Source organism: Leptodactylus fuscus, chromosome 4 (genome assembly GCF_031893055.1).
Source record: "Leptodactylus fuscus isolate aLepFus1 chromosome 4, aLepFus1.hap2, whole genome shotgun sequence".
Lineage (NCBI taxonomy): Eukaryota > Metazoa > Chordata > Amphibia > Anura > Leptodactylidae > Leptodactylus > Leptodactylus fuscus.
In genome coordinates, this window is record NC_134268.1 from 203,608,766 (window position 1) to 203,624,119 (window position 15,354).

Genomic DNA, 15,354 nt, shown 5'->3' on the forward strand with positions numbered 1-15,354 from the left:
GGTCAATGCACATGGAGTATTTGGGCGTGGATTCTGAAGCAGAATCCACATCAGAATCCACACAGAATTTTTCCGCATCAGAATCCACGCCCAAATACTCCATGTGCATTGACCCTTACTAAGGTAACTGATACCACCTGCAGCTTCCCTATGGGAGTTGTAGTAGTGATGGTGACTGCTCCCAGACGTGGGATGACCAGAATTAGGGCCATTATTTGGTGCCTTCTCTCACTCCAATAACATATAGTCTCTGCCTCTCCCGCTATGGCGATGAGGACTGTATTATATGAATTCCCAGGATCCAAGATACCTGTAGATGAAAGGCTCCTGTCTGAGAGGTTCTGCAAAGCACAACTTCTTTACCAATGCTAAAGTTTCAAGAGTTTTATATGCAGACATCTTCTTAGGTGAACATTATAAAACAGATATGTACAGGAAAGGATTGAACAGGTGATGTCTTCTCTTATCAGTATTGCTCTTTCTTCTCCATCAGGCCCAGACCACCATGAAGACTTCTCCTATTCCCATTTCTGCAGTTTGCTGACTGGCTGTATTTGGTTCCCTGCACCTCCACTGTATTCTCATCTCTTCTCACCTGCTACACAAACTTTTCATCAACTTGTTTTTCTACACAATAATAGTATCTCCCTTTGTGTATAGTAGGGCAGGGATCTGATGAAAATGTATAGCGAGGCAAGGACCTGAAAATGGCGCAGACAGCGTGACCCTAACATCAGAGAGGTTCAGCCTACCGACTCCACAGTCCTGCTCATAAAGTGTTGTGTAATATGGGAAAAAAATAGTAGTGAAAAGCCTCAGGTGCCAAATCTCCCGGGACACAGGTATAGCAGCTGGTGCACACTGTGCCGTCTGTACCACATATTTCCTTACATAATCCAGACAAATACATAAGAAAAGTCTACAATGCAATCTACAGGTGTACAGAATTGTAATTCACTGCCCATAGACTACCATGGACCTTTAAAGTGGTTGTCCCATCACAAGGATCCTATCTATACTGCTAGTTTATGTGGATTTAAGAATTTTCCTAAATGCATTGCTTTATCAAAACTGCTTTGTTTGGCCGCTATCTTAATTTATTCACTTCATTGTTTACACTCCGTTTCTATGGCGCTTGAGATTATCTGCTCATCTGTCAAGTGATGTAGCTGCCTGCTCTCAGGGGGGGAGGGAGGGGCTGGGAACAGCTCTGAGCTGTTTGTGTCTGATAAGTAGCGGAGCTTCTCAGATAGGGGAGGTGAGAGCTCCGGGATTTCTGAGCTCTTATCTGTCGGTTTAATTGAATTTGGCTGATAAGGGCAGAGATAGGGAGTCCGTTACCTCTGTATGTAATGCAAACTGACTCAAATCCAGCTCTGCTACATCAGCTTCACACTGTGGTAATTCATTTACAACCAATCCCGTGCAAGTGAAACCCCGCCCACTTATGTGCCGAGAAAAGCAGGAAGTGAAGAGAGCACAACAGCCTGCAGGTTAGTGAACAAGCGTCATGGGAATACCCCTTTAAGGCTGAGGCCTCACGTTGCGGTAACTTTTTTTGTTGCAGATTTTGCTGTGGTTTTTGAAGCCAAACCTAGGAGTGGATTGAGCAGAAGGTAGAAGTATAAGACCTTCCTATATATTTCCCATTCCTTTTGTAGCCATTCTTGGCTTGGTCTCAAAAAAACGCAGCAAAATCTGCGACAAAAAAAGTTGTGCTTCCGCAACGTGGGGCCACAGCCTAAAGGAGACTTTGCACCACCATTTTGCATTCTTCAATAGGCGTCTCTCCACTGATTCTGGAGAAGTTGCTATTTTTTCCTCTAGTCCCTAGAGGAAGCTCCAGGTCTCAGTGCAATCACACTCTCTACTGTCAAGTGGGCAGTGTCAAACAGGAGCAGCCCGACAGGGACCGCCCACTTGACAGTAGAGAGCACAATTGTGCTGAAACTAACAGAAATGATTTCTTGGGAATGGTCGGGGCTAGAGAAAAAATCAGTGGAGCAGCGGCTATTGAAGGATGCAAAGAACTGGAATTGGAAGTGGTTTAACGATTATAATTCCAAAGTAATCCCAGAAGTTTTCTTTTATTTTCGGATGAATGAGCCTTATACCGACCAATTATATGATATTATATCATTATGATATTTCATGAAGCTCTATTGTGATTTCAAGACGACTTCTTACTTTATATTCAACAATATTTGAAACGCAGATGGGAGAGAAGACGATTTACATGAATAGGGTATGTTAATCCAAGCGAAAAGTAAAAACCATTCATCATTCCAAATCATTGTCATTCCCTCATAGCTTCACAAGTGACTGTTTATGTCAAGTGGATTCTCATTAGGCTACACCCAAAACCAGATGTTATTTCGGCAAATGGAATGCGAACAGTTTGTTAAGTTTTGACTAATTATTTGTTTTCCAAAAGATTTAACGCACTTACATCACCGCACCACCAGAGGTCACTAGAAATCAGAGATTTGCATGATGAGGGAGGTTGCGTTGCGGCTTGTTCCATATCAGGAGCAGACATTGATTATTATTATTATCAATCCAGCCCTTAAAGGAGAATTACACCTCTGAATCATATTTACGGATAAAATCTGCGTATACCTATTTTACTAATTTTATTGAAAATTTTTCGGGTCTTTTTTTGCAGTTTAGAAAACTGCTGTAATAATATCTCAAAAGTGTCACTTATAGGTTGCACTCTATTGCGATGATGTCACAGTCTTATGTACAATTCTATAGGTTTGTTATGACGTCACAGTAGTGTCGGTGTATGTTTACAGGATGTAATGTATAGTGATGTCACAGTAGTGTTAGTGTGTATTTACAGGCTGTAATCTATTGTGATGATGTTGCAATGTTACACAACTCTATAGATTTGTTATGCTGTCACTGGACTAGTGTAAGTGATAATAAATTTTGCACCCCATCGACCACCCCCATGAAAGTGGCGTGGGCGTGCAAAACAGAACAAAGTCACAATTTTTTGCACAAAAAATCCAATTTAATAATAAATATGCCTCAGCGGTTCTATTTTTAGAGCCTACTTGTTAAAGTTCTATAAATAGAGGCACTAACTATGAGGGTGCAGGGGTTAGACTGGCACTTTAGACCTGTAGCCCAAAAGTACTACAAACTGCGTGTAATAAAGAAGTTGTCCCCCAAAATACAGTATTTATTCCTTATCCATAGGATAGGTAATAAAGAAGTGATTGCAGTGACCTCTACAATCAGATGGTTGAGAGCCCAACTGTTGGATCACCAGCGATCATTTAGATAGTTTCTTATAGTTTTTTTTTGGGGGGGGGGGTTGGGGGGGGCAACTCTTTTAGTACCATACCACTACCATGTTCCAACTGGGAACAAGAAATGAGCAGTCGAACTTGCAGTGAATAGGCAATGAAGTTTTTGTAGGCCAGCCTCTTTAAAGGGATTCGACCATTAAAACTTTTTTTTTTTGTGGATAAGACGTCGGAATAGCCTTTAGAAAGGCTATTCGTCTCTTACCTTTAGACGTGATCTCCGCCGCGCCGTTCCTCAGAAATACCAGTTTTTACCTGTATGCAAATGAGTTCTCTCGCAGCAATGGGGGCGGGCCCCAGCGCTCAAACAGTGATGAGGGCGGCCCCACTACTGCCAGAAAAGTGTCTCCAAGTGCCGCCTCCTTCTTCGTCCGCCGCGTCATGTTCAATATCTTCTTCCGCCGCCGACTCGTAACCTAGCAGAGCAGAGCAGTCTGCGCAGGCGCACAGGCCACGGGAAAATGGCCGCTAACAATACTGTGCAAGCGGCCATTTTCCTGTGACCTGTGCGCCTGCAGTCTCCTCTGCTCTGCTAGAAGTTACGAGCCTGCGCCGGAAGACATTGAAGATGACGCGGCGGACGAAGAAGGAGGCGGCGCTTGGAGACACTTCTCTGGCAGCGGAGGGGACGCCCTCATCGCTGTTTGAGCACTGGGGCCCGCCCCCATCGCTGCGGGAGAACTCATTTGCATACCGGTAAAAACCGGTATTTCTAAGGAACGGCGCAGTGGAGACCACGTCTACAGATAAGAGACGAATAGCCTTTCTAAAGGCTATTCCGACGTCTTATCCACAAAAAAAAATGTTTTAATGGTAGAATCCCTTTAAAGAGAATCTTAGACCAACTCCAGGTCTAACATCCTTCAATAGATTTTTTTTTTCCTCTAGCCCTTTCCATTCCAGAGCAATCAATGCTGTTTCAGCACGGTGATGTTCACCATTGTCAAGTGGGTGGTGTCAGGTAGAAGCAGACAGACAGGGACCACCCACCTGACAATAGAAAGCACAATTATGCTGAAACTAAGATTTCTTGGGAAGGGTAGGGGCTAGAGAAAAAATTCCAACTGTGGCAATATCGGTTTAGAGGAGCCTATTAAATAATGTAGTTGATATACATTGTAGAGTGGTGCCTTTAATTGGACCTGTTACAGATATACATTGAATCCAAATACATTTAGCACAATAAAGGACCAGTTTAGAGACATTGTGAGCCTGTTCTCCCCTAACAGGTAATAGGTATATATTAGGGAGTAGCCTGTAATGCTCTGCAGGTCCTGTATATGACTCAATCCATAGTCTGCTATCAGTATTCATTGTATCCACTTCCACCACAATTACGAAGCATTCAGTGACATGTTTTCCTCCGGCTCACAATACATTCCTGGCAAAACCCTCTAAATAAGTCATTTTCTCGGCCTAATTTTAGATTCTTGCAGCCGAGGTCTTTCCTCTTCCAAATTAGCATTGAAATAGCTTTCCTGCAATGTTACTATGTTTTGCTCATTTTCCTAATCTGTTTTGGCGGAAGTTATTTCGCTATTGTGTTTTTTATCCTTATCGAACGTCTGGCTTTTCCAGTAGAGGACTTCATAGGAAAGATCATTACCGCCTTTGCCTCACTGAACCTTTAAAAATAGACTTTGTAGGTAGTTTTCGACAAGGGCCATCACGTGGCTTGAGTCAGCCGGGCACATATGGCTCTTGTGATGGTGACTGTCTTTGAGCATCCCTAACAGGGACTTGTGAGCCGGCGGCAAAGGGTGGAAGGAATTTAACACATGGAGCTGAGTTAATGGATTTTGCTTAATTTCTTCAACCCTTAAAGCTTGTAAAATAACAGGTGCAAACTTGGAGTAATGAGCCGTACATGATATGATAACTGGACATGTACGGTCCTGCACCCTGTCTGCAACTACTTTGGCAACAGCTGTGTGTGTGTCCAGGATGTATCCCGTTGCATCATAAACGGCACGGATCGCCGATACGCAGTCTGTCTCCGAGCACCAATCACCAATAAGGTCCTGCTGTAAAAGACGCAGTACGCTTTCTGGTAACTGAAAATAACCTTGACTGTCCAGCTGACTATACAGTTTGTTGACAAGTCGCTCATCTTGGTTTGCTATCATATGCAAATAGCGTTCCAAATTGGAAGATTTAAGGATATCGATGGCCGGGGAGAAGGACGGCAGCAGTTTTCTTCCTCTGAGGTCATAAAGTCCACTTTTTATAAAATCGGTCAATATATGATTTTGATTGGACGCGCAGATAAATTTACGGATGGGAATTCCCATTTGCTTGGCATAAAGTGCAGCCATGATATTGCCAAAATTTCCAGTGGGAATACACACATCGACTGGGGATCCAAATGTAAGAAAACCTTGGTCAACCAGATCTAGATATGCCGAGGCATGGTATACAATCTGAGGAAGCAGTCTGGCCCAGTTGATGGAGTTGGCTGTACTTAGACTTGTCCCATATTCAGCTGTAAGATATCCAGTGAATTCCGGATTGGTGAACATTTCTTTGATGGCTTTCTGGCAGAAATCAAAATCCGTTTCGACTCCCACCGCTAATCCATTGTCTCCCTGGCAGGCAATAATTTGTGATTTTTGCACTTGGCTTATTCCATTTTCTGGATAGAGACAAAACACGGCAATTCTTCGCTTGTCAAGGTCACTGAGGCGGCTGAACCCATCAAGGACCGCGCTGCCCGTGTCTCCAGAGGTAGCTACTAAGACTAGGTTGTTACAAACTTTGGGAATGCAATAGGCGAAAATATGAGGCATGAACTGTAAGGCCAGGTCCTTGAATGAAGCCGTTGGCCCATGAAATAGTTCAAGGATGAATTGGTTGCCTGACAAGTGTCTGACTGGAGCAATTTTATTGCAAGAAAAGTTGTCGCCGTAGGCTTTTTCAAGAATTTCACCTAAAACTACAGGTGGTACATCATCTGGATGTATACACCTTTCTAATATTATCTGAGCCCTTTCAACATATAACAAGTCGACTAGTCTTCTCCATTCACCAGCAGTGAGCTTGGGAAGGCCACTTCTAGGAACGTAAAGTCCACCATCACCGGCCAAGCCTTCGATGACCACATCACTGAAGAATTTCGATTGTTTTTCATTTGGCTCTTGACATCTTGTAGAAACAAAGGTTTCGGACTCTGCGTGCTGATATCTCTTAACTGCATCAATCACTTTGTCAGCCACAACTTCTACACAATCCCCCGTCTGACAAAGGACACGCACATCATGCCACTTTTTATAAAAACGCTTCCTTTTCTTAAGTATGTCGCCAATTGAAGTGCCGGACCTTTGGCCAACAATGCGATCCACTTTCATTCTTTCGAGCCTCTCAATGATATCCTGCGAGTGGACATCAAGATAAACGACTATTCCATTTTTCTTCGTGTGTTCCATGCTGCTGGGGTGAAGAGGGTTGGATCCCGTAAGGGAAATTACACTTCCAGATGCTGAAAACTTTAAAAAGGCTTTTCCTTCCTCCTCTAAAAATTGCTCATCACCAACATCCTGCAATTTATCGGAGACGCTCGTATTCCAGGTTTTTTCAAGGACGTCGTCATCTACATCTATAACGGGGCAGCCAAGTTTTTGGCCAAGTACTCTCCCGACAGAGGTCTTCCCAGACCCTGGAGGCCCCATTAGAATCAAATTCTTCTCTCCAACAAGAGAACTGAGAGTTGACAGCCATAGTTTCCTTAGCTTGGAATGTGTCAAGGATTTCGAAAACAGAAACCTAGACATCTTATTTATGGAACGCAGACTGGAGAGACTTGCCATTTGTTTCAGATTTCTAAACGTCTATCTGTATTGTTACCACATTCATTGGTATGACTTGCTGAAAAACAAAAATAAATATTTCATCACATAAAGCAAAAAAATTTGAAACATGTAGGACTAAATGTATATACAAAAACACATATGCAAACGATAAAGCGAATACATATGGCACACAATGGCTTTCCCGATCTCTGGTATGTATGAAGTCGATGGTATGGGGTCATAAAGTTCCTCTACATGGCTCTCGATTTTATTCAGTGCGGCTTAATGGGAAAGTGGAATTTCTTGTCAAAAAGGCAACGTGACTTTAATGCATTGAAATTGCAACACAATTTTGGCACAAAATTCTGGTACAGAGGAGCCAACTAACAGGTGGTATATACTGTATGTAGACTAGACAATCTGTAAGAATGCGCTGTATTTATAGACTGTCTGGTCTAAAGACAGTATCAGTAAATGTGACCCATGGAGTATCTTTTTTATTCTTACAGATTGTCGTAGGCTTCGTCGTACCTCTATAATACATCAAGTGGTGCCATAAAAGGCACACAAATTAGAACATGGAGAGTGTATGACAATACCATGTACATGTAGCCTTGGAATCTGAGCGTACAAAACGTACAAAGAGATATGATACAAACAATGACTGACTGGCACTGTGGGTAGAGGGCCCTGCCCACGAGGGCTTACAATCTATGAGGGGTATTCCATTTATGTTTTAAAGGGATCCTATCATTCAGATGGCATTTTTTGTCCCTAACACGTCGGAATAGACTTAAGAAAGGCTATTCGTCTCCTACCTTTAGATGTCTTGTCTGGGCTGCCGATCCGTAGAAATGCTGTTTTTTTTCTGTATGCAAATGAGTTCTCTCGCAGTACTGGGGGCGTCCCCAATGCTGCCAGAGAACTCTCCAGAGCCACGTCCATCTTCTTCATGCGTCTTCTTCCGGCGCAGGCGGTGAAACTTGTAGGCTTCGGGCAGAGCCGAATGCGCATGCCCACGGCCACAAGAAAAATGGCCGCTTACACAGTAAGTAAGCAACCATTTTCTTGTGGCCTCTGGGCATGTGCAGTCGTATCTGCTCGAGGTCGGAGGCCTACAAGTCTCAAGCCAATCCCCGGAAGAAGACGCGTGAAGAGGACGATCCTGAAGAAGATGGAGGCGGCGCTGGAGAGTTCTCTTGCAGCATTGGGGATGCCCCCAGTGCTGTTTGAGCGCTGTGGCCAGCCCCTAGTGCCGCGAGAGAGCTAATTTGCATACAGAAGAAAACTGGTATTTCTACGGAACGGCAGCCAGGAGAAGACATCTAAAGGTGGGAGACGAATAGCCTTTCTTAAGGCTATTCCGACATGTTAGATACAAAAAATGCCATCTGAATGATAGGATCCCTTTAACCACCTGATAGGATGTAATTGTCTGATCGATGGAGGTCAGACCATTGGGACTCACTGATTATGAGAATGGGGAAGAAAACGTCTAGTGACATATTGATGGACAAGTTATGAGCTGGGAAACTATGGATGCTCTCAGGATAGGGGAACATTTAACTCTTACTGCTGTCTGAGAAGGCAAGACCATGTCTGACAACATGTAGTGCTCAAAACTACTATCGTCACCGTTGTAAACCTTTGAAGGTGCCCAAGGAGCTTTTCACCTCCCTGACACTGCTTATGCTGTGATCAATTGGCTGTGATACCAAGCACAGCTGCTGCACTCATTTACTCTGCTGTGCTTGGTAAGTGCAGAAGAGGCTGCCGCGGGGGTCCCGGGTGTCGGATCCTGGACGATCTATAATAGACGACTTAACCTAAGAACAGGTCATCAATTAATAAGTCCAGGAAAACCCGTTAAAGTTATCCTCTATCCAGTGGAATGACCACTGAAACTCACGAGCCAGGAGAACAGGGCCCCGTTCCTACATATGAATAAAGTGGTAGGTCAAATATGGTCAATGCAACTCCATCCTTTCTTGTGGGACTGTTGGAGATAGCCATATGCTGTACATAAATCCCACAGAAAATGAACGCCCATGCTGGATCTACCACTCTATGAGACCCCCGTAATCCTGACTGGTAACAATTCAAGTGATCGGTCCACTGGATAGAGGATAACTTTAAATTACCAACATAACCCTTTACGATTTACTTCAAGGACACAGAAAACCCCCATGGGCACCCTCAAGGGTTTACAAGGGTGACAGTGGCAGCTTTGAGTACTACAAGTTGTCAGACATGTTCTTCCCTATCCTCGGTCCATCCATAGTCCCCCACCCCATAACTTGTTCATCTCTATGTCATTAGAGGGCATCTAAACCTCATTCTACAGATGTCTAAGCCATGCTGTGTGCTTCCTAGGCTGACAGCTAGGAGACTTTTCACACAATCTTTGCCAGATGGAAACGGAAGGTTAACACAATTTCCAGCCAGTAATTCGCAATACTACAAGGTCAAAGATACCTGGAGAGGCGCCCGGCATGTCTCTTACTAATAAATGTCTGTACAATCAACAATTCTTTGCATATGAATGTAGCACGGACTCTTCCTCCACGTGGAGCATTGCTTAGGCCAGGGGATCTGTAACCAGTGACGCTGGTTTTGTGTTTTATTAGAAAAATAGAGGGAAAGTATGTCACACCAGTAACTCTGACTTTCCTGATACATGATGTATATTGGCTCCCTGCGTAAATAGTCTAGTCGGTGACAAGAACATCCCGATCCATGTGCACAAACTGTAAGTGTCAATTCCTTAAGGGGATTCTTCCAAAAAAATTTTAAACAATTGGTTCCATACACATGAACGTATAGTTTGTCAGTGTGTTAGTCGTGTTTTCCCAGCTAACATTCATTTCTTTGGCCACATCCATACAACTGTATTATCACAGTCCCATATCTGCGGCCATGAGCCCGAGGCAATACTCAGCGCAGGTCCTATACCTGCCCATTTTGCAGCCTGTGCTCTCTGACAGCAGAGAATGAGGCACGGATGGCACACAGATGTCATACATGTACCGTCCCGGCTAATCTGCAGTGCAAGATTATGGACAGAATACGAAATAAACAATACATAATGAAGTGACTGAAGAGGAGGAGTCCTTGAGGTGATGATAAGGCCCTCACAGATATAGCCCTCATCTCACCATCATCCAGTCTGTCTGGGGTTACATGAAGAGACAGACGGATTAGAGCAAGCAACATCCACACAAGATCTGTGCTTAGTTCTCTAAGGGTCTGTTCACACGTGAACTGCCCGCGCGGGTTTTGACACCGAGAGAGACGCGGTGTGCCGCGTCTCTCTCTTGTCAAAACCCGCCTGCCGCGACCATCGCGGTCGCGGCTTTCCCCTCCGCTGTCGGCTCAAATGAATGAGCTGACATAGGAGGGAGCTGCTGCGGCAGCCCGCCGCTAGCGGGAAAAAAAAGCCCGGTGGTCTGCATAGACCACCATTGTAAAGGGGTGGATTATGACTTGGATTCCGCTGTCAAAATCCGCCCCTTTGGCCCCATGTGAACTAGCCCTAAGATGGCGGGACCAACCCCCATGCCGAGTTCTGCCAAAAACTGTCTGCAAGTACCGAGAAGAACTGACGGAAGGCAAAGGGCAAAGGTCACACCAAATATGGATGGGATTTACATTTCTCTTTTCTTCATTCACTACATGTTGGTAGCTGATAGAGATGAGCAAATAGTATTCGAATACTCGCTCCATAGGAATGATTGGGAGCGGCCGCACACCGACGCTTAACCCCTTGTAGTTCGCCCGCTCCCATTCATTCCTATGTAAGCAAGGTATTCCAAACAGCAGTTTCGAATACTATTCGCTCATCTCTAATAACTGACAAAAATAAACTATTAACCCTTCTATTTCTGAAAGCATTCTTACGGTATAGCATTGTATCCCTCAAGCTGTTTAAAACTTTTGCACAGTACTGTACACGTGTAGGATACAGAACAATTCTGCACCCCGGCTTCCTTTGCATACATATGCTGTATTTCGTATACAGTACGTAACACAGGAATTCTGCCGGGAATAGAAGCCTCTTTGATGTTGTTTCTTACTTATCGTATACCAGGTACGTAAATCTGTATCCTAGCAACTGTGTATCCGAGAGCACCAGAGATTGGGCACCAGGGGTGAAGCCAACCCAGCGATTTACTTAAAGAAGACCTGTCCCCTCTCCTGACATGTCTGTGTTAGTAAATGCTTGTATTCACCTTGAAATAACAATTCTAGAGATCCTTTTCTTATACAGTCCTATGAAAAAGTTTGGGCACCCCTATTAATCTTAATCATTTTTAGTTCTAAATATTTTGGTGTTTGCAACAGCCATTTCAGTTTGATATATCTAATAACTGATGGACACAGTAATATTTCAGGATTGAAATGAGGTTTATTGTACTAACAGAAAATGCGCAATATGCATTAAACCAAAATTTGACCGGTGCAAAAATATGGGCACCTCAACAGAAAAGTGACATTAATATTTAGTACATCCTCCTTTTGCAAAGATAACAGCCTCTAGTCGCTTCCTGTAGCTTTTAATCAGTTCCTGGATCCTGGATGAAGGGATTTTGGACCATTTCTTTCTACAAAACAATTCAAGTTCAGTTAAGTTTGATGGTCGCCGAGCATGGACAGCCCGCTCTCAAATGATCTGAAAACAAAGATTGTTCAACATAGTTGTTCAGGGGAAGGATACAAAACGTTGTCTCAGAGATTTAACCTGTCAGTTTCCACTGTGAGGAACATAGTAAGGAAATGGAAGACCACAGGGACAGTTCTTGTTAAGCCCAGAAGTGGAAGGCCAAGAAAAATATCAGAAAGGCAGAGAAGAAGAATGGTGAGAACAGTCAAGGACAATCCACAGACCACCTCCAAAGAGCTGCAGCATCATCTTGCTGCAGATGGTGTCACTGTGCATCGGTCAACTATACAGCGCACTTTGCACAAATAGAAGCTGTATGGGAGAGTGATGAGAAAGAAGCCGTTTCTGCACGTACGCCACAAACAGAGTCACCTGAGGTATGAAAAAGCACATTTGGACAAGGCAGCTTCATTTTGGAAACAAAAATTGAGTTGTTTGGTTATAAAAAAAGGCGTTATGCATGGCGTCCAAAAAGAAACAGCATTCCAAGAAAAACACATGCTACCCACTGTAAAATTTGGTGGAGGTTCCATCATGCTTTGGGGCTGTGTGGCCAATGCCGGCATCGGGAATCTTGTTAAAGTTGAGGGTCGCATGGATTCCACTCCGTATCAGCAGATTCTTGAGAATAATGTTCAAGAATCAGTGACGAAGTTGAAGTTACGCCGGGGATGGATATTTCAGCAAGACAATGATCCAAAACACTGCTCCAAATCCTCAGGCATTCATGCAGAGGAACAATTACAATGTTCTGGAATGGCCATCCCAGTCCCCAGACCTGAATATCATTGAACATCTGTGGGATGATTTGAAGCGGGCTGTCCATGCTCGGCGACCATCTAACTTAACTGAACTTGAATTGTTTGTCCAAAATACCTTTATCCAGGATCCAGGAACTGATTAAAAGCTACAGGAAGCGACTCGAGGCTGTTATCTTTGCAAAAGGAGGATGTACTAAATATTAATGTCACTTTTCTGTTGAGGTGCCCATACTTTTGCACCGGTCAAATTTTGGTTTAATGCATATTGCGCATTTTCTGTTAGTACAATAAACCTCATTTCAATCCTGAAATATTACTGTGTCCATGAGTTATTAGATATATCAAACTGAAATGGCTGTTGCAAATACCAAAATATTTAGAACTAAAAATGATTAAGATTAATAGGGGTGCCCAAACTTTTTCATAGGACTGTATCTGTCTCGTGCCATTCGCCTGTTATTCCTCGTAGAAATTTAAGACTACCGGTACATTGAAGCTGCAAACTCTCACACTATCCAACCAGTACTGGCAAAACCAGACAGTGCAGGGACACACCCCTTTGTCAAAGAGAATGGCACCACCCAATTGTCACACAGTATTATGCCCTATAGTAGCCCCTGCACACAGTATTATGCCCCATAGTGGCCCCTACACACAGTATTATGCCCCATAGTGGCCCCTACACAGTACTATGTCCCATAGTGGTCCCTGCACACAGTATTATGTCCCATAGTGGCCCCTGCACACAGTATTATCCCCCATAGTGGCCCCTGCACACAGTATTATCCCCCATAGTGGCCCCTGCACACAGTATTATCTCCCATAGTGGCCCCTGCACACAGTATTATCCCCCATAGGGGCCCCTGCACACAGTATTATCCCCCATAGTGGCCCCTGCACACAGTATTATCCCCCATAGTGGCTCCTGCACACAGTATTATCCCCCATAGTGGCCCCTGCACACAGTATTATGCCCCAATAGTGGCCCCTCCATACAGTATTATCCCCCATAGTGGCCCCTGCACACAGTATTATCCCCAATAGTGGCCCCTGCACACAGTATTATGCCCCATAGTGGCCCCTGCACACAGTATTATGTCCCTTAGTGGGCCCTGCACACAGTATTATGCCCCATAGTGGGCCCTGCACACAATGTTATGTCCCATAGTGGCCCCTGAAAATACTATTATGCGCCATAGTGGCCCCATACCTCTCCCTGACTCCAGAGCACTCTCCGCTACTTTCAGCCTTCTTCAATGGTGGACCAGACATCACGTGAGCCAGGCATGTGTCATGACACATAATGACATCAGCCTGGCCTACGGAGACCAAGAAGGCCCAAAGCCTGCTGGAGCGCAGGAGAGGTAAGTAATAGAGATGAGCGAGTACTGTACGGATCAGCCGATCCGAACAGCACGCTCGCATAGAAATGAATGGACGTAGCCGGCACGAGGGGGGTTAAGCGGCCGGCCGCCGTCAAAGCGGAAGTACCAGGTGCATCCATTCATTTCTATGGAGCGTGCTGTTCGGATCGGCTGATCCAAACAGTACTCGCTCATCTCTAGTAAGTAACAGTGCATTTTAATGTTTTCTCACCTCCCCTGGTCTGCTGATCATTATACTCTAGTATCTGAACAGAATATAATGGTAGCAGTGTTTGTGGGGTTTGCGGGCCTGCGGCCTCACTTACTGGTCCCCATTCCTGCTCACAGCCACCTCCACAGAATGGGAAGCACAAGTGACCGTGAGCAGGAGCAAGGATTGGTAAGTAAATAGGGCCAATGACATGCTGGGGTTGGGCCCCCTAATGTCCCGGGCCCTGTGACAGCCACTCCCGCTGCTCTCCCGGTATTTACGCCACTGTCACAATGTGTCAGAATTGTTTAGACGGCAAGAATATGGATTTATTGCAAGTTCCATTCAAATGAATGAAACAGTCGCCAAAATCTCTGCAACAAATCCATGTCAGTAACAAGTGTATGTTATGCAAAAACTGGGACCTTCTGTCATTTTTAACAGCTCTTGGACTATTTGGACAGATTGTGAAAGTCAATGTATGTCTAAGGACACGAGCGGTCTGCAACTATTTACAGGCACAGCTTGTAATGTCTACAAAGTCGCCATGAGGCGACCAAAATATAAAGGGCATGGTAATAGTGAATTCAATAATTTTGTGTATAATGGATTTATAAAATGTGCACTTTTCACTGTATGTAAAATTATAATATCCAAGGGTTGCATTGTAACAAAGTATCCACTTTATTTATACTATGTATATATACGTTACCATTAAAACTGGCAAGGAATTGCACAATGTCGCAGTAAGGCGTCAGCTATGTATGTGCTCCTTACCTGCAGAGCTGAGGCTGTTTACATGTGCACTGATACCAGCAGCACAAGGCAGGTCTGTGCTCCCTCCTTCCTCCCTCCCTCCCATTCCCAGCATGCTTCACTTCACTTGCATTAAAAGGGAAACGTCTTAAAGGGGAAATACTTCACACACTGCTAGACTGTATTCACACAAGCCAAACGCACACCTTCTAATGCTATAATAGTATTCTTTCCCGCAAATATAACCATATTGATATTGGTAGACAATTAAAAAGTTAGAATTTTTTTTTTGCAAATATAAATAATTCAAAATGTTGCAAAGATTTTGTAGCCAATGTAGTGGTGGAACGGTCTGAGGAATGGTCTGGGAGTTGTGAGAAACCAGCCATGATCAGTACAGGTCAGGACTTCTCTCATAACTATCCCGGACTGAGCAGGATAGTCCAGGATTTTGGATGCTATTCCCTTGTCTTGGTCATGTCCCTGCTTCAAGTCCATCA

At 44.2% G+C, this 15,354-nt stretch overlaps 1 protein-coding gene across 1 annotated transcript; it reads right to left on the bottom strand.

The window, feature by feature from the left end:
- Positions 1-4,478: 4,478 nt before the first annotated feature.
- THNSL1 (threonine synthase like 1) lies at positions 4,479-14,899 on the bottom strand. Its single transcript, XM_075271712.1, has 2 exons — positions 14,876-14,899; positions 4,479-7,178 (listed from the first exon to the last, which is right to left on the bottom strand). The coding sequence occupies exon 2, from the start codon at positions 7,118-7,120 to the stop codon at positions 4,934-4,936; it is 2,187 nt and encodes a 728-aa protein (XP_075127813.1). The 5' UTR covers positions 7,121-7,178; positions 14,876-14,899; the 3' UTR covers positions 4,479-4,933.
- Between the last annotated feature and the right edge of the window lie 455 nt (positions 14,900-15,354).

Bases quoted from the DNA above. Each gene is read 5' to 3' on its own strand.
- THNSL1 (XM_075271712.1), bottom strand. From the start codon at position 7,120: ATGGCAAGTCTCTCCAGTCTGCGTTCCATAAATAAGATGTCTAGGTTT.